Raw genomic sequence first — 22,389 nt, forward strand, 5'->3', positions numbered from 1 at the left:
ATCCTAAGTGATGCGTAGCGTGAATTCATAGAAGGAAAAGATCACTGGAGGTCGAAGTAATCCTGGAGAGCTTCATGGAGAAATTGAGATTTGAACTGGGCTTTTAAAGATGGGGGGGATGTGCCTGAGGGATTAGGGTAGAAAGGGATTAGAGGTGTAGAAAGTTCTCCAGATTGCAAAGAAGGAAGGAAACAAGTATTTTAAACACCTAATATGCGCCAGGCACTGGACTAAGCCCTATACAAATATCTCATTTCGATCTTTACAAAAACCCTGGGAGGTAGGTGCTGTAATTATCTCCACTTTACAGTTGAGAAAACTGAGGCAGGCAGAGGTGAAGTGTCACTCAACGTCACTCAGTGAGTAAGCATCTGACATCAGATTTGAACTTAGGTCTTTCTGACTCCAGGCCCAGGGCTATATCCACTTGGCCACCAGCTGCCTCAGCACCAGCTAAAGCAGAGAAACAGCATATAAAGCAGTGAGCATGTTTGGAGGGGGGGGGGGGGGAGGGGGGGAGGGGCTCGTGAGGGATCTGTTCTGGCCAGAGCAGAGTGTGCATATGGGGGTAAAGCAGGAGGTAAGACTGGTTAGCTGGAGTGGAAAGTCACATGCGCAAGTTTAGGCTTAATTGGTGGTCTATTGAGCAGAGAAGTGATCGTCACTCAACAATATTTTTTTATCCAGTTCTTTATTTTTTCAATTCTTAAAAAATTAAATTAATTAAAAAAAATGAACAAAACCCCATTTCCCCCCTCCCTTCTTTACCCCCCTCAATAAAAAAGAAACAAAATTCTTGTAACAAATATGCATAGTTTAGCAAAACAAATTCCTGCACTGACCGTATCTAGAAATACATCTCCCTTTGCACTGAGTCAGTCACCTCTCTGTCAAGAGGTGGGGAGCTTGTGTCATCGTGGGCCTTTTGCAGTCATGGTTAGTCATGGTATTGATTTGAGTTATTAAGTCTTTCCAAATTGTTTGTCTCCACAATATTGCTGTTATAGGAGAAATTGGTTCCCTGGCCTTGCTTGCTTCACTCTGTGTCTCTTCAAACGAGCCTTCTCAGAAATGGTCCCTTTCACCATTACTTACACACAACAGTATTCCATCACAATCAGAAACCACACTTTGTCCGGCCTTTCTCCCAAAGAATTCCTAGTTCTTGCAAAACGTTGTATTGGGACCTAATAGAAACAATACTTTAAGGAAATTCATCAAGTGGCCATATACATTACCTGTGTGACCCTGGGAAAGTCAGCTTAACTGGGTCTTAATTTTTCTTATCTGCAATAAGAGGGTGTTGGTGTAGATCACCTGTAAGGTCCCTCTAGGTCTAAATCTGTGATCCTGTGAAATGATCCTTACTCCAAAGGCACAGAGCCCAGAGCCTGAGGGAAAATGCTGCTGCTTGGAGTCCAGGACTGACCCCTTGTCTCCCTCAACAGGCCCTTGGCCTGGGTCAACCTCCTTGCCTTTCCAGGAGTGCTGGAGAGCCAGAAGCCACTGATCAACTGTGCTGATGTGTTTGCTTGGGAGTTTTATCCAGCAAAGCTTACCCCTCCAGCTCCTGCTGCTGGTGGGGGTACCTGTGGTCATTGTACTTCTGCTGGTACAGTGCCTTCGTTGGAGCTGCCTCCGAAGCAGTCAGCAAAACTCAGAGGCCCCACAGGACATGGAGGAGCCGGTCCCTGAGCCCTTCTCCTTGCCAGAGGATGATGCCCCAAGGCAGTATCCACCAGCCACCCTGACAGAGATGGCCAACTTCTACCAGGAGCTGCACTCACCCGCTGAGGGCCGAACTGTGATCCGACAACTGATGAACAAGCTCTTGGTGTTTGCATGGCGTGAGGTGGATCACCAGGGGGGCTGTCTACTGCTCAAGGACATGGGCATCTCTCTGTTCATCCCACCAGGCAAGGGACCCATGCCTACCCTGGTACATTAGCTCTGGCCCATTCTTTTCCCTCCTCCTTTCTCTGCCCTCTCCTGGTTTCCCTTCTTGGCTTTCACCTTACCTCCCACCTACCTTGGGGATGGAGTGAGTTGATTGATAGCTGTGTCACCTTGGGCAAGTCACTTAACCTCTGCTTGCCTCAGTTTCCTCACCTCTAAAATGAAGATAACAATGACACTTGCCTCCCAGGGTTGTTGTGAGGATAAAATGAGATTTGTAAATGAGAAATTTGTAAAGAGTATTGCAAACTTTAAAGCTCTCTATAAGTGCTAGTTACTTTATTATTATTATTATTAATTATTACCTCCTCTCCTCTAGTGTGTGTGTGCGTGTGTGTGTGTGTGTACACATGAACCAGAGGTTTCCTACTGTTGCTACCTGATCTCTTAATGCTGCATCTCTTTTTTACTACCTCTGTTCTTTATTCCCTCCCTCCCACCTTCACTAGACCCCAGCTCCTGATTTTGCTTCAATGTGCTACACCTCCCTCTTCTGCAATATGTATATATACTTCCCTCTCCTGCATCCCTCAGATGGTGTGACCGCTGATGCCTCAGTGCCTTACTCCTAGTGTAACTGAGCCCCACCTTGATTCCATCTGCCTTTAGCTTTGCCCTCTACTTCTGCCATTGCTGACTCTTCTACTCTGTGTTTTCCTTTTCCTAGGGGCAGTAGCTCTGGGACGCCGGGAGCAGGTGTCCCTGACCCTGGTGTGGGATCTGTCTGATGCCCCATCACTGTTGAGTACCCAGGCCTTGGTAAGCCCAGTAGTGGCATGCAACCCCCACGGAGCCTCTTTCCTGAAACCCTGCACTCTGACTTTCAAGCACTGTGCCCAGAACTCCAGCCATGCCTATATCTATTCCAGCAATACTACTCTGCTTGATAACAAGATCTGGAAGCCCCTGAGACAGCCTGGGGCTCACACTTCGAGAGATGAGTGTCGAATCCCCCTCTCCCACTTCAGGTAGGGTTGGTCATCTGCTCCATCTATTCCTTTTACTTCCTCCCCTTTTCAAATCAACTATGCCCCTAACAATTTGGACAGTGTCACTCAACATAGATTATTTCAAAAGTCTTAGTGTTATTTTTAGCTATTAAGGCTTAACACTACAGAAAGACATTTGAGACACTTGGTATATCAGTATAGAGAAGGGAGAGGTTAGGACAAACTATTGATGGATTCAGAATTTGAACTTATGAAGATTTATTTGCAAGTAGCGATCAATCAACCAGTCAATAAACATTTGTTAAGTATCTACTATGTGCCAGGCACTGCTTTAAGCACTGGGGATCCAAAAGGAGGCAAAAGACAGTCCTTGCCCTTAAGGAGCTTACAATTTGATGGAGGAGATAATAAGCAAACGAATATTCACAAACAAGCCATCTACAGGATAATTAGGAACTAATTAAGAGAAGGAAGGCACTAGAATTAAGAGGGGATGGGAAAGGCTTTCTGTAGGAATTGGAGTTGTAGTTGACACTTAAAGGAAGCCAGAAAAGCCAACAGGTGGAACTGAGGATGGAGAGCAATCCAGGCAAGGGAGATAGCCAGAGAGAGCCAGGAGGCCAGTGTCACTGGATCAAAGAGTACATGTGGGGGAGTAAGAAGCTACATCAGTCCTAATGTGTACCCATAGGCACACCCAGACACATAGAGACACATTCATTCATTCATTCAGGAGCATGCATTTTGTACATATAAATAGTTTCTTATTCTTAGCAGTAACCTCAGAGAGAAGTGGTAAATTCTCTCTCTCTCTCTCTCTCTCTCTCTCTCTCTCTCTCTCTCTCTCTCTCTCACCCTCCCTCCATCCCTCACCTCCCTTCCTCTGTGTGTATGTGTGTGTATGTTAAGGGAGCAGGGAATGGTGGTAGTGATAGTATGTTCACTCTGGATGGGATTAATAATTATTGTTTGTTAATTTTACAATTTCTTTATTTTTTAATACCTTGGTAAATTATTTTCCTCAGAAAACTTTCAGACACATATTAACAAGACATTCTCATATAGCCTCTCTTTCTATATATACATACATACACCACACACACATATACATATATAAACTATATAATGCAGAGATAAATCTATATCTGTATCATATATAATATATCTGAATCATATATGATATGCACATATGAGAATCTACGTATATATTATATACATAGATTCTTGTATAGCCCCTTTATGGATAAACATATAGGTATATTATATGATAGATAGTCTGTAATGGGGTGTAGGGTCTTTGCAGAAGACTAGGACTTCTGGTTTGAGAATTACAAGCCCTTTTCAGAACTGCTTTCTACTTTTGGTGTCTACCTGATTCACCTATCTCTCACCTGTGGCTCCAAGAAGCTGTAGCATGCGGAGTAGTCATACCCCAGTAAACTTTTTGCAGGTGGGCTAAACCAGGTTGGGGGAAACTGACAGACCTCAAACCTGATGGTGAGTTAGGGAGCTGTCTACCCTAAGCATGTGAAGACCTCTCCCAGAGGAATGGGCAGATGAGAATAATTTGTTCCAATAGCCATGAAGGTGGTGGAAGCAGGCGCTGTGGAATGCTTAGAGCTTGGCTAGACATCAAAGACACCAAGGTCATCCACTGCATTCCGAGCCATTGCCAGTCATCTTGGCTTTTGTCTTGCCACTGGATTTCCATGACTCTAGGAGACAGTGAGGCAGACAACTCTCTGCCTCACTTAAATCCAATTTATATGCACAAGGCAAAAGACATCGCTCATACCATTTTTCCATTTTTATTTACCTCAAAGTCCTGTGGTGACAGGGAAGTGATGAAGCAGCAGGTACAGATACACTGGGAGTTGTAGTCACAACCCTGCATGCAGGCAGCCCAGGCCATAGGGTCATCTTCTCACTAGACTGAAGCATCAGTGGGATTTGGCAGCTCCCTGGGTATCTGAGCAGCCTTTTTAAAAAATGATTGTGTTGCTTCTCTCCTGGCATAAGGAAAGGGCTAGAAAAGGTGCCCTAAAGTTATCTGCTTTATCCAACCCCGACCTGCTTGCTGTAGCAGGCAGGGATCCCACCCTGCAGTTGAAACACATAAAAAAGTACAAAAACTTTTGTGAAGATGATTCCACTTACCATCAGTACAGGGAATGTCTGCACACTTATGGACAACGTGAAATCCAGTTGACCTTAAAGATGAACAGCTCGTGTTGCAAGAAACCCAGCAGGTATCACATCCAGATAGCAGCCCTGAGTGAAACAAGGCTGGCAAATGAAGGCCGGCTTACTAAAGTTGGAGGTGGATACACATTTTTCTGGAGTGGCCACAGAGATGGAGAATGCTGTGAAGATAGTGTAGGTTTTGCACTCAAAACTAATCCATTCAACAAGCTTGTATGCCTCCCAAAAGGAGTGAATGACATGCTCATGACAATGTGATTGTACCTTGTAGGAAAGTGCCATGCCACCATCATCAGTGAATATGCTCTTACCATGATGAGCCCTGATAAGGTCGAAGAAAAAATTTATGAAAACCTGGAAGTCTGCATCAGGAATGTGCCAAAAGAGGACAAACTTATAATTCTGGGTGGCTTTAATGCCAGGGTAGGCACAGATTATCAGACATGGCAGGGAGTCCTTGGGAAGAATGGATTCAGAAACAGCAACGGCCTTAAAGGGCATTTACTACTGAAAACTTGTGCATCTCATGATGTTCTCGTCACTAACACTGTTTTCATTTACCTAAACATAATAAAACTTCCTGGATACACCCTCACAGAGAACATTGGCATTTAATAGACTATATTATTGTGAGGAAAAGAGACAGACAAAATGTGAGAGTAATGAAGGTGATATGTGGCACTGAGTGCTGGACTGATCATAGACTTATCCTCTCGAAGCTAAACATTCACATGCAACAAAAGCAGCAGTCCCAAGGCAAGATGACTACCAGAAGACTTAATGTCAACAGATAAGAACTCTCCTCAGAGTGTGAACAGTTTGTTGCTAACTTGGAGAGAAAGCTGAGCCAACACACTGTTGGCAACAGTGGAGTAGAAAAAGAATGGGCAGCTTTCAGAGATTTGGTATACAGCACTGCATTTATTCATCTGGGCCAGAATATTTGCAAAATCAAGACTGATTTAATGAAAATGGGGAAACTCAGAAAATGCTAGATGAAAAACAAGAACTCCACAGGCTTTACAGTAGGATGGTTCATCCAGCTCTAAGAAGTCAGCATTTAACTCCATTGAAAGTAAAGTGCAAGTGAAGCTGCAGGATTCTTGGCTCAGTAAGAAGGCAGGTGAAATTCAGTTTTATGCTGATAGTAATAATTCAAAGTACATTTATGATGCCATAAATGTTATTTGTGGATCAAAGACCCATGATAATCTCAGCTACTCAGTACTGATTGTGCCACATCAATTAATGATAATGACATGATCCTGAAGAGATAGGCTGAACACTTCCATAACATTCTCAACAGACTGTCATTAATCAATGCTGAGGCCATTGACCATATACTTCAAGTTGAAGTCAGTCCCCCCCTTTCTAGCCAAATTTCCGAATGAAGAAGAGGTTCTGAATTCCATTCAGCTCCTCTTGTGTGGCAAAGCGCCTGGTACTGATTCTATTCCAGCTGAGATTTACAAGGCTCATTGCTCATACAAAACTTGACTGAAATTTTCCAGGTTATATGGCAAGAGGAGGTTATTCCCCAGGAGTTCAAGGATACTTCCGTTGTCCATCTCTACAAAGTAAAGTGAAATAGGTTGTCCTGTGACAATCACAGATGGGGTGTCTCAGTCATTGCTGGCAAGATTCTTGTAGAGTCCTTCTTAATAGGCTAATCCTTCACTTGGAAGATAGTCATGTTCAGAAAGGGCCAAGGAATGGTTAATATGGTGTTTGCTGCTGGACGACTCCAGGAGCAATGTCAGGAGCAGAAAAGAGGCCTGTACACAACATTTATCAGTCTGCCCAAGGCCTTTGATACTGTCAGTCATGGGGGCTTTTAGAAAATCATGGCAAGATTTGATTGCCTGGAGAAGTTCATCAGTATTATACATTAGTTTCATGACAGTGTGCTTGCCTGGGTTCTGGATAGTGGACAATGCTCTCATGCTTTCCCAGTCACCAATGGAGGGAGGCAGGGCTGTGTACTTGCTCCTACACTTTTTAGTATGATGTTTTCTGTGATGTTGGACACTTTCAACAAGGATGAAAATGACATCAAGGTCAGCTGGTGAATTGATAGTAAATTATTTAACTCGAAAAGACTACAAGCCAAGGTTAAAGTGGAGGGAGAGTTGATAACATGACTTTTTGTTCGCAAATGACTCATTGTTTCAACAATCCAGCTAGCAGCTTCTGTGGGGGTATAAGATCCACCCACAGCTAGCACCCAAAAAGCTGCCAACAGCACAGGTTCTTTTGATCTGCTTAACTAAGGAAAGCAAGGTGAAGGGGTTGACAAGCTCACTTTAATTCAGCATACAAATATCATTCACTTAGTTCAGGGGAGAAGGCCAGCACCTTGAACTTCAGAGCAACATACAAACAAATTATAAACATCAACAGACAAACCCAATACAGATTCATAGTTACCAACATCTAGGTTCAGCCCGGGAGCTCAGAACAAGGGCTGACCCAGAGTCACGCTCCACCACTGCTGTAAGGAGGAGCTCCAAAAAACAAACAGCCAACCCCTGGTTTTTATATCTTTTTCAGCATCAGGGGTGAGTCACGCATTCGACTCACCCACAGTGACCTAGAATCGTCACAAAGAAGAGGACTTAAACCCACGTGGTCTAAAAGCCTCTGCTCTCCCAGACATGGAAACTAGGCCCTCCCTGGAGTTAGCCCCACCTTGGGCCCCACCTTAGTTGCCAATCCACACCCACTAAGGTTTTATACCTAATAGGGGTTTGGGCCTGGGGCTTAGCACCTAGTAAGGCTCAATGAACTACTCAAAGGGAACAAAAGCCAAACTATTCAAGGGCACTTGTTGAACTAAGTGCTAAGGAGCCCATTTTTGGTTACCAACACACTTGTGCACTCAATGCAGTCAGTCTTTGAGTCGAGGTGCAACAAAGTACGGATTGATTCTCTGTTGCTTTTGTTAATTTTGGCCTAACAATTAACACCAAGAAAACAGAGGTTCTCCACCACCACACCAGCACCACACCATTCATATGTGGAACCATCTGTAACAGCAAATGGAGAAATTCTGAATACTCTGGATAAATTCACTTACCTTGGCAGCCAGTATACTTTCCAGAGATGTAGACATGGATGATAAGGTTGACACATGCATTGCTAGAACAAGCTCAGCACTTGGGAGGCTCTGAAGGAAAGTGAGAGAGAAGAGGTGGGAGGCTGCCTCCCAAACTGAAGGTCTGCAGATAGATTGGCCATGTTGTTTGAATGCCAAAAGCATGTTGTCTAAAAGACTTTTATGGAGAACTCACACACCCACATAGGAGTCAGAAGAAGCAATACAAGAACACTCTTAAGGTCTCTCTGAAGAACTTTGGAATCAATTGTAAGACATAGGACCGCCCAGCATGGCTTGGTTGCAGCAAAGAAGGTGCTGTGCTCTATGAGCAAAGCAAAATTGCAGTAGCTCAAATGAAACATGAGATGTACAAATTTAGAGACATCTCTGGTCCAAATGTTCATATGGACTATTTGTGCCTGACCTATTGTGGAGCCTTTTGATGTCTTATTGGTCTGATCAGCCACAGTCAGACACAATGTACCTTGACCCTAACACAGTGATGGCATTTTGGTGCTCTTTGAGAATGAAGGACAAGAAGAAGAATATATAATTTGTCCCTGTATATAATATATAAATATGTAATATATGTGCATCTATTACATGTAATAAAGTATGTATATGTGCTTATGGTTATTATTAACAAATATAATTGGCACATCATATATTGTGCTCTAAGGTTCTGCAAAGCCCATTAGAACACCCATTATCACATATGGTTCTCAAATAGCCCTGTGAGGTGAATGCTATAGGTATTATCCCCATTTTACTGATAAGGAAACTGAAGCTCAGGGAGGTTGAATAAGTTGTTTGTAGTCACAACAGTTAGTTAAGTATCAGAATTAGGATTAGAACCCAGGTGTTTCCTGACTCTAAGCTCGATGCTGCCATATCACACTCTCTGGTGACTTACTTGCTGTGTTAACATAATGAACTATTGTGGTTATACAAAATAACTCATAATTCAGTGTTGATTCCTTAAAGCAATGTTGATTTTAGTTGATTATAATTATCAAATAGACAAACGTATTCAGCTCTTGCCTATTTATGTCCACAATCACTCCCTGTGTGCTCCCCCACCCCCCATCTCTTACCCTTATCTGTCCATTTTCCTGGAACTGTCTTCCGCCCTGTTTCTAATCCTTCTGTCCAGAAGTGTCTACCTCCTCATCCCTTTCGCCTGCCTTATTCTCTCTCTGGTTCCTACTTCTCTTCCTCTTTCTCAGTGACATAGTGGTGTTGTTCTCCACCTCACTGGAGGAACCAGCCGAGCATACGTGCCCCTCCTTGCCCCGTATGGATGAATGGACTTCCAGCTTTTCATGAGTCACTCCTTTCCAGCACTGTCCCTCCTGACACTCCTTCCTCCTTAGTCTCCTCAAGGCCACTTCCTCCTTCCCATTCTTCCCCAACCTTCTTAGCCATAGCACACAATGCTAGATCTGGAAATGACCTTAGAGACAGTTCATTTAGTCTAGCCCCATCATTTCGCAGAAGAGGAAACTGAGGTTGAATTTCTTTCCAAAGTCACATGACCAATTTAGTGGCCAATGGGGCACCTCAAACCCATGTTCCTCTACTACAAATCCAGAAACAATTCCATCAATCTCCTTGTCTCTTTCACCAGCTGAATCTGGATTGGAGATATGCCACCTCCCGCCTGTGTTCTTTTGCCAGTATCCATTGTCACAGATGCCCACTGCCTCACTTGCCCCCAACACTCTTCCTCATCCCCCTTCCTGTGGCCTCTGCTATCCAAACAACATAGTTGTGCCCATCTTTTCCCTTACCTCTTTAGTCTCTATACCTGCGTGCTGGAGGCTCCCAATGCATATGATGCCCGAAAGTGGTTGCAGATAGCTGTATTCTGCTCAGCCCTGGTACCAGGACAGTCACACCTGCAGCTGCGTGTCTACTTCCTCAACAACACACCCTGTGCCCTGCAGTGGGCAATGACTAATGAGGAGCCCTATGGAGGGCGCCTCCGTGGGCCCTGCCAACTCTTTGACTTCATGGGGACCCGAGGGGACCAGTATCTGAAGCTCAAGTACATCTCTGAAGGTAAAGTGACACAGAAAGAAGAGGGCAGTAATGTGAAGCCGGACACAGACAGAGGAAGCCAGCGAGAGAGGCAGCCCTGATACAGTATAAAGTATTCTAGATTCAGAGACAAGGGCCCAGGGTTCTAATACTGACTCTGCTACTTAGCACCACTGTGACCTTGGGCAAGTCAGTTTACATTTTTCAGGTTCCCTCTATAAAAAGAAGGGATTGGATTAGATTATCATTAAGATTATCATGCTATATTATTATAGAACTTTTTAATTCTGTGATCCTTTGAGGGTATTGCAGATACTAAGTGTGGGGTGATAGTAGGGAGACTGATACATGATGGGACCGTGGAGATAAAGGGGTAGACACTGGAGGAGAGTGAAGAGACCAGGAGAGAGATGAGCATATGTTGCCTTCTGGGATAAAGAGATTTGTTATAAGGAAATCTAATCTTGGGGCATGAAAATCCCCCTGATGGGAAACCTCATGTTCTTCGTTTCTAGGATATTTTTCTGATTCTTAGAAGATAGCGGCTTCATAAAGGGCCAACCAACCTTTCTTCTTATTTGCCACCAAATTTTGCCTATTTCTTCCTGCCCCTGTCCCCCTTCATTGTCTCTCCTGACTTTGTTGAAAGAGAACTTGGAAGGACAAGTTTGAAAAGAAGGATATAGGGGTTAACTGATTCTGTATGTGTCTCTCTCTCTCTCTCTCTCTCTCTCTCTCTCTCTCTCTCTCTCTCTCTCTTTCTTTCTCTCTCTCTGTCTTTCCCTCCCTCCCCCCCCCCTCTCTCTCCCTCCATCCCTCCCTCCTTCCCCTCTCTCTCCTTCTCCCCCCCTTCCCCCCAGCTATGCTTTTCCAAACCAAGGATGGGGTTGGTGTTAAGACCTAGGAATCCCTGGTCTTTTTTTCTTTTCTCATGAATGGATTAAAGGAGCTATATAGTAGTTGAGGGATATTCGTGTGTGTGTGTGTGTGTGTGTGTGTGTGTGTGTGTGTGTGTGTGTACTTGTGGGTGTGGGAGTGGGTGTGTATGCATATAGGCACACATACCCTCCTTCCCATCTCACCCCTTCCCCACAGAGTGACCTGCTCTCCTCTGCATCCCCCAAACCCAGGCTGGGAAAATGTGGATGACAGCAGTTGCCAGATTGTACCCTACCTCCACATTTGGCATGGAAAGTGCCCCTTCCGCTCCTTTTGCTTCAAGAAAAAAGCAGGTAACCAACCTAAAAGCTCATTCCTTTCCCTTCTTCATCATATCCAGTAGCAGTGAAAGGGTCCCAAAGTCCCTGAGTCCCAATTGCACCAGCAGAGACTTTGTAAGGCAGAAAAATAGACAGGCCCACAGATTCTCTAGTCCCCGGGTCCTGGAAGAAACCCTTCAAAGCCTGGTCCTCCTAGGAGCTGGAATGCAAGACTAGAGGAGGGTAGGGAGGGTAAGGAAGGGAGGGTCTTCCACTGTCCTCCTCATTCATGCATTTTGGCCCCCATCCATTTCCTCACCTGTTGCTTCCTCTGTTCCCTTAGGAACCAATGAGGATGAAGATAACTCGGCACTGCCCAATGAGATTATTGTCACTATGCACACCTTTCAGAATGTGAGTACCAAGGAAATAGTGTTTTCTGGGAAAAGGAGATGGGAAACCTATGGGACTAAGAAATTTGGGGAAATAGAGAGCAGAGGATATATGTTTTGTTAACATAATTAAACAAATGGAGCTGGAGTCCTTTAATGATTTCTTTTCCACAAGCCCTGAAGACCAGCAAGAGAGTTTAGAAAACATTTAATTACCCCCACCAAGCCATACCCATCCCAAGGGCAGGATTATACTTTCTTTCCAGGTGGGCTTTTTAGGTCAAGGAGGAGGTGTCACTCGTCTTCAGAATGAAGAGCATGAAGAGATTGGGGAGACACACTGGTAGTAGGTATTAGAAACACTGAGTGGGATTTCAACAGAAGATAGGAGATCAGTGGGAGCAAGGCCAGATTTTAGGCCAAACTAAACAAGCTGTAGTTTAGGGCCTCACGTTTTGAGGGGCCTCTACGTCCATCAGGTATAATGGTAGGAGTCTACATTTTAACATAACCTAGGACCTCAGCCGGGAGTTTAATCTGGATCTGAGTGGGGATTAAGAATTATCAGGGGAAAGGAGGCAAAGATGGAAGGGATTCCTCTAAGAGTTCACCCTAAAACCTTGAGGAAGGGAATGGAGGGGTGTGTGTGTGTGTGTGTGTGTGTGTGTGTGGGTGTGGGTGTGGGTGTGGGTGGGTGGTAAAGGAGTTTGAGTTCCCTTCTCTTCCCTCAGGCTGACATTCACTGGCTCCCACTTGATTTTTTCCTTGGTATCTGGAAGTGTATGAACCAGTCTTTGCCTCTCACCTCTTACAGGGGCAATGAACAAACTCGAGAGCATGCTGATTCACAGAGAATTCTCCTCTGCTAAGTATCCTCTACTTTCCTAGGAAAAAGAGAGCACAGGGGAAGAGGTTTTGGGCTGCTTGCCTCTTTTGGCATAGTGGCACCAGGCCTGGGAAAGGGGAAGGATGAACATGGAAATTCCATAAGTGTCTAGCTTCATGAAGTTCCTATTTTTTTATATTTTCTCTTCTTGATCTGTTCTCCAGATAAGTTGTTTTTCTTATAAGATATTTCACATTCTCTTATTTTTTCATTTTTTATATTTAAATTTATTATTTCTTGGTCTCTTATAACTTCACTGGCTTCCCCTTGCCCAATTCAGATTTCTAAGGAAACCTTTTCTTCCTTAAGATTATGGATCTCCTTTTCCACTTGGTTAACTTTCTTTTCATAATCTTCTTTTTGGGTGGACGGGGGGGGGGGGGGGGTGGAAGTCTTCTTTTTTTTTAGATTTTTTTCTGAATCTCTCTCATTTAGTTTTTAAAGTCTTTTTAAAGTTCTTCTATGAATTCTTTTTGGACAGGTGACCATTTGATGTTATTCTTTGGGGTAAGAGAAGCTTTTTTTGCTTCAGTATTCTCCTTTGAAGATGAACCCCAGTCTTCTCTATTCTCATAGTAACTATCTATGGTTAGATTCCTTCTCCTTTGCCTGCTCTTTTTTTTCATTTGTAGCAGCTTATTTTTTTTTTTGTAATCACCTCTAGTCCTAGGTGACTCTGGCTTCAGATCCTCCTTTGGTACTGCTCTCTGGCTTGGAACTGAAACCAAGAATTCTGTCCTCCTATAAGTACCCACAGCCACCATGCCCCATGGCTTGTGCACTCACTGGGTGTGTGCTGGTTCCTTCCCAGAATCCTCTCCTCAGACGGTTCCTTGTCAGGATTTTTAAGCTCTGTTTTCTGTTTCCCCATGTTTTCTACCACTGTCCTGACTCAGGGCTTGGAGACCAAGTACATGGAAATCCTAAGGTTCCAGGCATCAGAGGAAGAAAGCTGGGCAGTGCCACCTCCAGTCTCTCGACCTACCCCATGTAACAGGTGAGGCAGGAGATTGGTGGGAAATATCTAAGATGCCAATTTGGGGTTCCTGTCTCATCTTAGCCCCTATAGCTTCCCTAGGAGTGATGGGGAGAGGTGCTATGCTAATTATGGAGGAGGAGCCAACAACTTGATCTAGGATTCCCTTCCATTCCCTACCTCCCAACCACTTAATGTTTTTTCCCTCAGGCTGCCTCCGGAGCTCTTTGAGCAATTGCAGATGCTTTTGGAGCCAAGCAGTATCACAGGCAATGACTGGCGCAAGCTGGCATCCCTTCTAGGACTGTGTGGCATGAAGATCAGGTATAATGAAGGCTGTGGAAGCAGCTTTATCTAGGAATGAAAATGAGGAGGTAACTGGAGCTGGCTGGAACACATTTTTGAGTCTAGGCATATCACCTGGAGGCGGGATTGGTCATTGGTGTTTCCTCCTTCCTGCTATCTACTCCTTACCCAGCCAAAGGGCAAATCAATTACCTAATCACAAAAACTGTACTGGGCATCTAATACATTCATCCTTGGGCCAATGTGTTCAATGGCTCTGGAGTAAGAGAATCTGGATTAAAATGCCACCTTGCACATGAGCCCTTGGGCAAATCACTTAACCTCCTTGGGTCTCAATGTCCTCAACTATAAAATGAGAGTTTGAGGTTGTTTGGCCTCGGAGGTTCCTTTCAGCTCTCAATCTATGAATCTTTGAAAACACAAATAGAAAATACAGGCACTGTCCTCTGGGAACTTACAGTCAATTTGGGGACACAACTGAGTCCCAGGTCCAAGTTGCAGGCATTTCTTTTCTAGGATTATGAGCAAGAAACCACATTTAAGGGATCCATGGTCAGGGCTGGATGACATGGCCCCTGAAGCATCTCTTCCAACTCTGATCTTTCTTGGTTCTGTAACAAATACACAGAGAAGAGTCAAGTGCTGAATCACAAGGGACTACTTATAATCACGCTGGGAGACCAAAGAGGCAACAGGACATTGTGAGCTCGAGTGCTCAGAGAGAGCTTCATGGAGAAGGAAGGCTTGAGTTTGAATGTGGTCTTGAACATGGGTGATAACATGTACGTCGTCCTTGTGAAAGCTCTTCGTAAGCCTTACATAGTTATCTCAAGACATCCTTACACTAGCCCTGTAATGTAGGTGCTGTAGGTATTATGTTGCCCATTTTACAGGTGGGAAACTGAGGCTCTTAAAGATTAAGTGACTTGTACATGGCAGCCAAGCTAGTAAGTGCTTGAGGTAGGCGAGACCTGGCTTCAAATACTGACCCTAAGTCCATTGGTCCAGCCACCACCTCACGTCAGATAAGCATTGAAGCAGGAATGAGCCTGACAGAAGTAAGGACAATGATGAGACCTGCCTGACTAGAGGGAACATCTTCATTCTGAAGAGTTCTAGAAAACAAACAAAAGAGCATTAAGGCACAATTGGGGGTCACAAATGTTATTGAACTCCAGACAAAAGACTTGATTTTGTAGTCAAATAGGGAACCATTGAGGACTTTGAGCAGGAGAATGACATAATAAATTTTTTTTTAAAGAAGTAGCTGTCTTTCTAAAAAGATGACTTTTAATAGTCTATCTGATGATTCTTTTGGAGGAATTGAGGGAGAGAAAACTCAAATACAGGGAAACCATTATAATACCCCTGATATTATCTGTGTGACTTTGGAGAAGTCACTCCCCCTCTCTGGTGCCCAGTTTCTTCATCTATAAAATGAAGTGACTGGTTTAGATGAATTTTTCTGGTCCCTTTCAGTTCTAAACCTGTGACCATCTGAGGTGATGACGATATGGACCAATGTTGTGGCAGTGGGAATGGAGAAGATGTCGATACGAGAGACAGGTGGCCAGTGACTAAAACTCTGCTAGGCTTAGACTGAGGAAGATCTGAATCCAAATCTAGCCTCTGACCCTAACTGCTTGATTCAAATCACATAACCTTGCCATCCCTCTGTTTTCTCTTCTGTAAAATGAGGATGATAATAGCACCTACCTCTCACATTTATCACGAGGGGCAAATAGATAACATTCATAAAATGTATTGCTAAGTGCTATATAAATGTTAGATATTACTATTGTTACATTTAATATAATCATTGCATTTTAGAACTAGAGGGCAATTTAGAGGCATTCTAGGAAATAGCCTTCACTTTACAGATGAGGAAACTGAGGGAAAATAAAGACCAGAGAAGGGATGTTACTTGTCCAAAGTCACACAGCTACTCGGTGGCAGACTGTTGTCTAGGTCCCAGTTCTTCTGATTGCCAGTCTAGAGTTCCTTCCAGTCTATGACACTAGCTCAAAGGATGAAATGTTAGGATTGGGGGCTTATGTGACAGATAATGATGATGACAAATCTAAGTTTCTTGAAGTCAGAGACTATTTTATATACATACATACATATATACATACATACACACACATATATACGTATACACACATATATATGTATATATGTATCTATCTATTCCTATCCATCCATATACATATCTCTCTATATATATGTACATATGTATAATCTTTGAATCCTCAAACCTAGCACACACATATACATACACATATATTTTATACACACAGCCAGAGATTATGATGTCCTGTAATGACGAATCTAAGTTCCTTGAAGTCAGAGACTATTTTATATACATACATACATATATACATACATACACAAATAAGCACATATGTACATATATGTATTTATATATGTATCTATCTATATCCATCCATCTACATATCTCTCTACATACACATATATGTACATATGTATAGTCTTTGAATTCTCAAACCTAGCACACACATATACACACACACATACATACACATATATTTTATACACACAGCTGGAGATAATGATGTCTTATAATGACAAATCTAACTATACATATATATAATCTTTGAATCCTCAAACCCAGCACACACACACACACACACACACACACACATACAAATTTTATACACATACACAGATAATGATGACCTGTAAGGATGAATCTAAGTTCCTTGAAGTTAGAGACTATTTTATATACATACATACATATATACATACATACACATATATACACAAATAAGCACATATGTACATATATGTATTTATATATGTATCTATCTATATCCATCCATCTACATATCTCTCTACATACACATATATGTACATATGTATAGTCTTTGAATTCTCAAACCTAGCACACACATATACACACACACATACATACACATATATTTTATACACACAGCTGGAGATAATGATGTCTTATAATGACAAATCTAACTATACATATATATAATCTTTGAATCCTCAAACCCAGCACACACACACACACACACACACACACACACACATACAAATTTTATACACATACACAGATAATGATGACCTGTAAGGATGAATCTAAGTTCCTTGAAGTTAGAGACTATTTTATATACATACATACACATATACACATAATATACACATATGTATGTATTATGTATATATATTTATCTTTATCTATCCATCTACATATCTCTCTCTGTACATATATGTACATATGTATAATCTTTGAATTCTCAAACATAGCACACACACATACATACATATATATTTTATATACACACACAGATAATGATGACCTATAATGATGAATCTAAGTTCCTTGAAGTCAGGGACTGTTTTATTTCTATCTATCTATCTACACCTCTCTATACATACACACATACGTATATATTATTTTGAATTCTCATACCTAGCATAGAACCTGGCAAACAGGTAGTTAATTAATGCTTATTGAATGAGATGACAATAATAAAAAAAAGCTGACCCATAGGTACATATTCTTTTTAATTTTACAAAGCACTTTACATACATCATCTCATTTGAGCCTCTGAACAATTCTGTGAGATGTTATTATTTCACAGAAGAGGAAACAGACTCACAGTAAGAATTGTTCAGGGTCACACACAGCTAGTAAGAGTCAAGGGTGTGACTCAAACCCAGCTCTTCTGGATTCTGAATCCAGCCCTCCCATATTTGGAAGTTATGTCATAGGCTTATTAATTGAGAGCCAGAAAGAACTTCACAGACCACCTAGTAAAAATCCCTCATTCTATAGACAGGGAAACTGAGGCCTTGAGAGGCTAAATGACTTGCCCAGGATTACACAGCTAGTGTCAGAGGTAGTATTGCATAGAGTTAAGCTGGGAGGCAGTCACTGCTCTGAGAGGGTATAAATGGAGGAAGAACAAGGGACTGGGTTTAAGATTTGAAACCTCTCCTGGAATCCGCTGACTTTTGTTCCTCCCTCTCCCTCCCCACTCCCTTCCCTGCAGGTTCCTGTCCTGCCAGCAAAGTCCAGCTGCTGCTGTCCTGGAGCTGTTTGAGGAGCAGAATGGGAGCCTCCAGGAGCTTCGCTACCTCATGACGTCCATGGAGAGACTGGACTGCGCTTCGGCCGTCCAAGCCTACATTAACAGCAAGCAGGGCCAACTTTCGACACCATCAGGCACTCCAGTCATTACCCACAAAACCAGGTTTGATGAAGGCCTGGAACTAGATGTAAAACTTTGAGCTGAGGCAATTTCTACACCGCCTTCCCTAGGCTAGCAGGGCTGGGCAAGGCTTGGGAAGGGGCTCTGGTTAGGTTTAGGTTAGAGACATGGGCACTTTTTCCTTTGGGCATCATGTGAGACATTTACCACCAACAGGTTGGTCCTGGGGCTAGCACCAGTACACCTTTGGCAGGAGGTACTAGCCCTTTCTTAGTAACTCACTGACTGCCCTCTGAACTCAGCAGGGATTGCAAAGTGGGGCCAGGGAAAGTTACTTTCTTTGCAACCCACCCCTCACCTTATATTTCCATTATCTGTGGATGGATAACCACCAAAATTGAGGAAGGATTGGAGGAAAGCAACAACAACTGGGGTATGAAGATCTTTCAGGCTTGGCCAAATTCTCCTCTGCAGACTTTATCTCCTTATCAACAGCAGGGTGCAGACAACAGAAGTCTGGCTGAAATCCTCCATGCCTCAGTCTCTGGACTATTAGGGGTGGAAGGCAACCTAGAGGTCCCCTCACCCTACTCCCTCATTTTACACATGAAGAAACTGAGATCCGGAGAGTTTATGGAACTTATCCAGGGATTGGTCTATCGAGAGGACTGAAATCAATAGCATTTTTTCACATTTAATATCTATCCAACATTGTGCCAGGCACTGTGGGAGAACATAATAAAAACAGAAAATTGAACCTCTGTCCTTCTGGAACTCATGATTCTGGTTGAGGTGGTGAGACCAACAGGATCGAAACCACAGCAAACACTACAGGTGCAGACAATTAACACTGAATTTAGAGGACTAGTTGGTGTGGGAATGAAGTGGTCCATGAAGGCTTTGTGGAGGAGGTAGAATTTGAGCCAGGCCTTGAAAAGGGCTGGGGTAGGATCAGAACATGGACAGAGAAGAGCAGAGGAAATTCTAGTCAAGTCAGAAGAACATGGCCAAAGGTATGGGGGCAGGATTGAGTGTGACATGTTTGGGTTGGTGTGAGAGGACCACCCTGATAGTGAAGGTGAAGGGAGGGGAGGCAGGAGAAGATCCAGAGGCCAGACCTCACCTGCCTGCCCAGCTATTTCTATTCGGTCTTTTCCATAGCTTTCAATCTCTGTACCTCTTGATCAGAATGATAAAAATGGAAGGGAAGTTTAAGGTCATGGTATCTAATCCACTTATCACTGCATTATGGATTTAGAGCTGTTCCCTTTGGGTTTCTCCTTTCTTATCTGTGCCTATCTCTCTGTCTCAATTTCTCTATCTCTCTAAAATTCCCAGCAGACAGCATTTGTGTATCAAGGTTCCTCAAAGGCTATTTTTAAAAATCGAAGTGTGGGTAGATATTTCAATCACACCTCTAAACTGGCTTAGAAGGTTTAAGAGAAAGGGGTAGGATAAGAAGATATGTCTCTGGCTGTGGAATGAATCTGATCTAGTACTGGTAATTCTTATGGCCTAATGGGTGCTGAGTTGGCCAAGGAGAGGCAAAGCATCTATTTGGCAACAAATGGTTTGGTTTTCCTTTGTACTTGAACAAAATAAAATGATGTTTCAAATATTTGTATTTTCATAACAAGTGTGGGACTGTGTGAAATAGGATTGAGCAGCCCATGAGTAACAGGAATATATAGATTGAGATGGAATGCCCTACCCCCAAGTCTTAGGGAGATTAGAGTTGTGGGGACCAGGAGCTCATCTGTACCCAGAAATCAAATCTATTAGATTTTTGAAGTCTAGGGGTAAGATTTTTTTTTTGTTGGGGTGAGGAAGGTTCAGAATAAAAGCCATTTTTTCTCATTGTTCCAGGGGGGAATTAGTTCCCCCCAGAACTGGAGGGTAAGTTAAGGAAATCTCAGCAGGTTTAATTTCCCCTTGACACCTAGCTTTTATTCCGCAAAAGTTAATCACAAATACGGAGTAAACATATTTATCAAAGCAAACAGTAAAACAGGAAGAGGAAGTCATATAGATTAGTTTAGGGGGCAGAATATACAATAATATCAGGGCTCAGCAACTCAGGAGTAAGAAGAAATCTCACCTGGACCTAAGATAATCACACCAGTATAGTCAGCTTTTAGCAGTCTCTGGGGATTTAGGGGCTGGGAATCAAGGGATATGTGAGGATGCAGGCTCCTTCCCATAGCTTTATGGCTCTGGGATTCCCTTAGTCATCATTCAAAGTCTGCCCCTTTTTTCTCTCCTCCTTCTCTTCTCTCTCAGAAGTCTCTCAGCCAATCAAAAGTCATGTCACAGGGCTGTCCTGCAGGGGACTTTCCAGCCCACTTAGGTGTTCAGCTATGTTTTGTTGGCTAGATCAGTTCGGGTGTGAATATTTTTACCTTAGGTGGAGCAAAATTGAAAGTGTAAAACTTCCTTGCTACTCTGCTGATGTCCTTCAAGAAAAATCAATATTTCTTTCTTTCCTTTCTGTCTATACGGAAAACTCACTGAGAAGTGAGGAGCTTCTTCCTTGCCACTCCTGGAGTCTGTTTGGGTCATCATTGGGTACACAGAGATTTATAAACTCTATCAGCTTCTCTCCTTTCTACCCTTTCCTTTGCCACCTGCCAGAATCAGCCATTACTCAGTGTTTGTTCCTCCACCCTCTCAATGACTGATTATTGTCATAGAGTGTGGCTGATTAAATCTCCAGAGAGGAAGGCAGGGAAGAGAAGGTGGTGACTGAAAAAAAAGAATCACAAACCACCTTCCAGGGAGAAGCTAGGCAAGATGTCCAAGGGAGGCCAAGACTCCATTCCTCTCCTTCTCTGGCTACCAGGCCTTCAATTCTCTAACCCAGTCAAAGTATGTCCATAGGTGTTTTCCCAGTTTTCTGAATCAAATTCTCTTTCCATGATCTTCCTGAGGTCACTGAGTGGATCCTCTGGTAGTGTTTGAGAGAGGATTGAGAGCCCCCCGATCTCAGCCTGAAGCCCCAAAGCAGGTTCCCAAGTTCCTTGGAAGAGGCACGGGAGTCTAGGGAGTCACTGAACGGTAAGCTAGGCCTAAGAGGCCTAGCCCTAGACCAGACCTACACAACTTGGCAGTAGGTAGGGGCCAAAAAAAATAAGCTAAACTTCTTTGGGCCACAGATAGGTTTTTAGAGGCTCACTTTCCAAGTAAAGGTAATTAATGATTAAACTATTTTGCAAAATAAACCATATTTTAAGAAAGGGAAATTTCAATTAATATCAGTTACACTTATTACTTAAGATTTTTATTTATCATGAAATCATTGCTCTCAGACTAGAGACAGACTGATGATGGTTGGTTGCCGTGGGTCACGTGATAAACAGGAGAGAGTATGCAGAGGCAATCCACCAGCCAAGTTACATGAAGGGCACAATAGTGACCAGTAGAAGGCTGCTTATACAGGGCACAGACAAAGCACTCGTTACATCTTTACTTTCTTTTACATCCTCTACATTTTTCACAGGCCGCTGGAAAGCAAGCAGCCTGCAGGCCATATATTGGGCAGGCCTGTCCTAGACAATCCATATTTACCCAGCTAGATGATGGGGAAGAGAGAAAATCGGATGTGGTGGAGTCAGAAAGTCCTGATTTTATGTCCTGCCTCTGACACTAACAAGCTGTGTGACCCTGGGCAAGTCACTTAACCTCTTAGTTTCCTTATCTGCAAACAGGGATAATAGCACCAACCTCATGGGGTTTTTGGGAGGATTAAATTAGAGACTATATGCAGAGTGCTTTGCAAATTTTAAAGTGCTATATAAATACTGGTTATTATTTACCTTCATTATCAAAAACAACAGTAACATATGTGTGATCCTACCATTGCGTTTTTTAGTCACTGTGGTCAAAAAATTATCTATATGTCTTTGAGCAAGTCACATTCTTTCTCTGGTCCTAGATTCCTCTCAGTTTTCCAATCTGTAAAATGAATGAATAATGAAGCATTTATTAAGCTCTTACTCTATACCAAGTGTTAGAGCTATACATACAAAACCAAAGACAGTCCCTGCTTTCAAGTACCTTAAATTCTAATGGAATTAGAATTGGAGACAATTCTCTCTTACGGTGAAGACAACACACGCAGGGGAGTGGTGGACAGTGAGGGGCACTTTGTCTTGGAAAGTTATAGGGATGGTGAGTCGGGTGTAAGGGAGTAGATTGACAT

At 43.0% G+C, this 22,389-nt stretch overlaps 1 protein-coding gene across 1 annotated transcript; it reads left to right on the forward strand.

The window, feature by feature from the left end:
• Window positions 1-1,522: 1,522 nt before the first annotated feature.
• On the forward strand, window positions 1,523-18,270 carry UNC5CL (unc-5 family C-terminal like). The gene is made up of 8 exons (XM_036765738.1): window positions 1,523-1,916; window positions 2,624-2,924; window positions 10,004-10,266; window positions 11,376-11,477; window positions 11,788-11,858; window positions 13,619-13,719; window positions 13,909-14,022; window positions 18,033-18,270. Exons 1-8 carry the CDS (start codon window positions 1,523-1,525, stop codon window positions 18,268-18,270), a joined length of 1,584 nt encoding a protein of 527 aa, XP_036621633.1.
• The last annotated feature ends 4,119 nt before the right edge of the window (window positions 18,271-22,389 follow it).

This window comes from Trichosurus vulpecula, chromosome 7 (genome assembly GCF_011100635.1).
Source record: "Trichosurus vulpecula isolate mTriVul1 chromosome 7, mTriVul1.pri, whole genome shotgun sequence".
NCBI lineage: Eukaryota > Metazoa > Chordata > Mammalia > Diprotodontia > Phalangeridae > Trichosurus > Trichosurus vulpecula.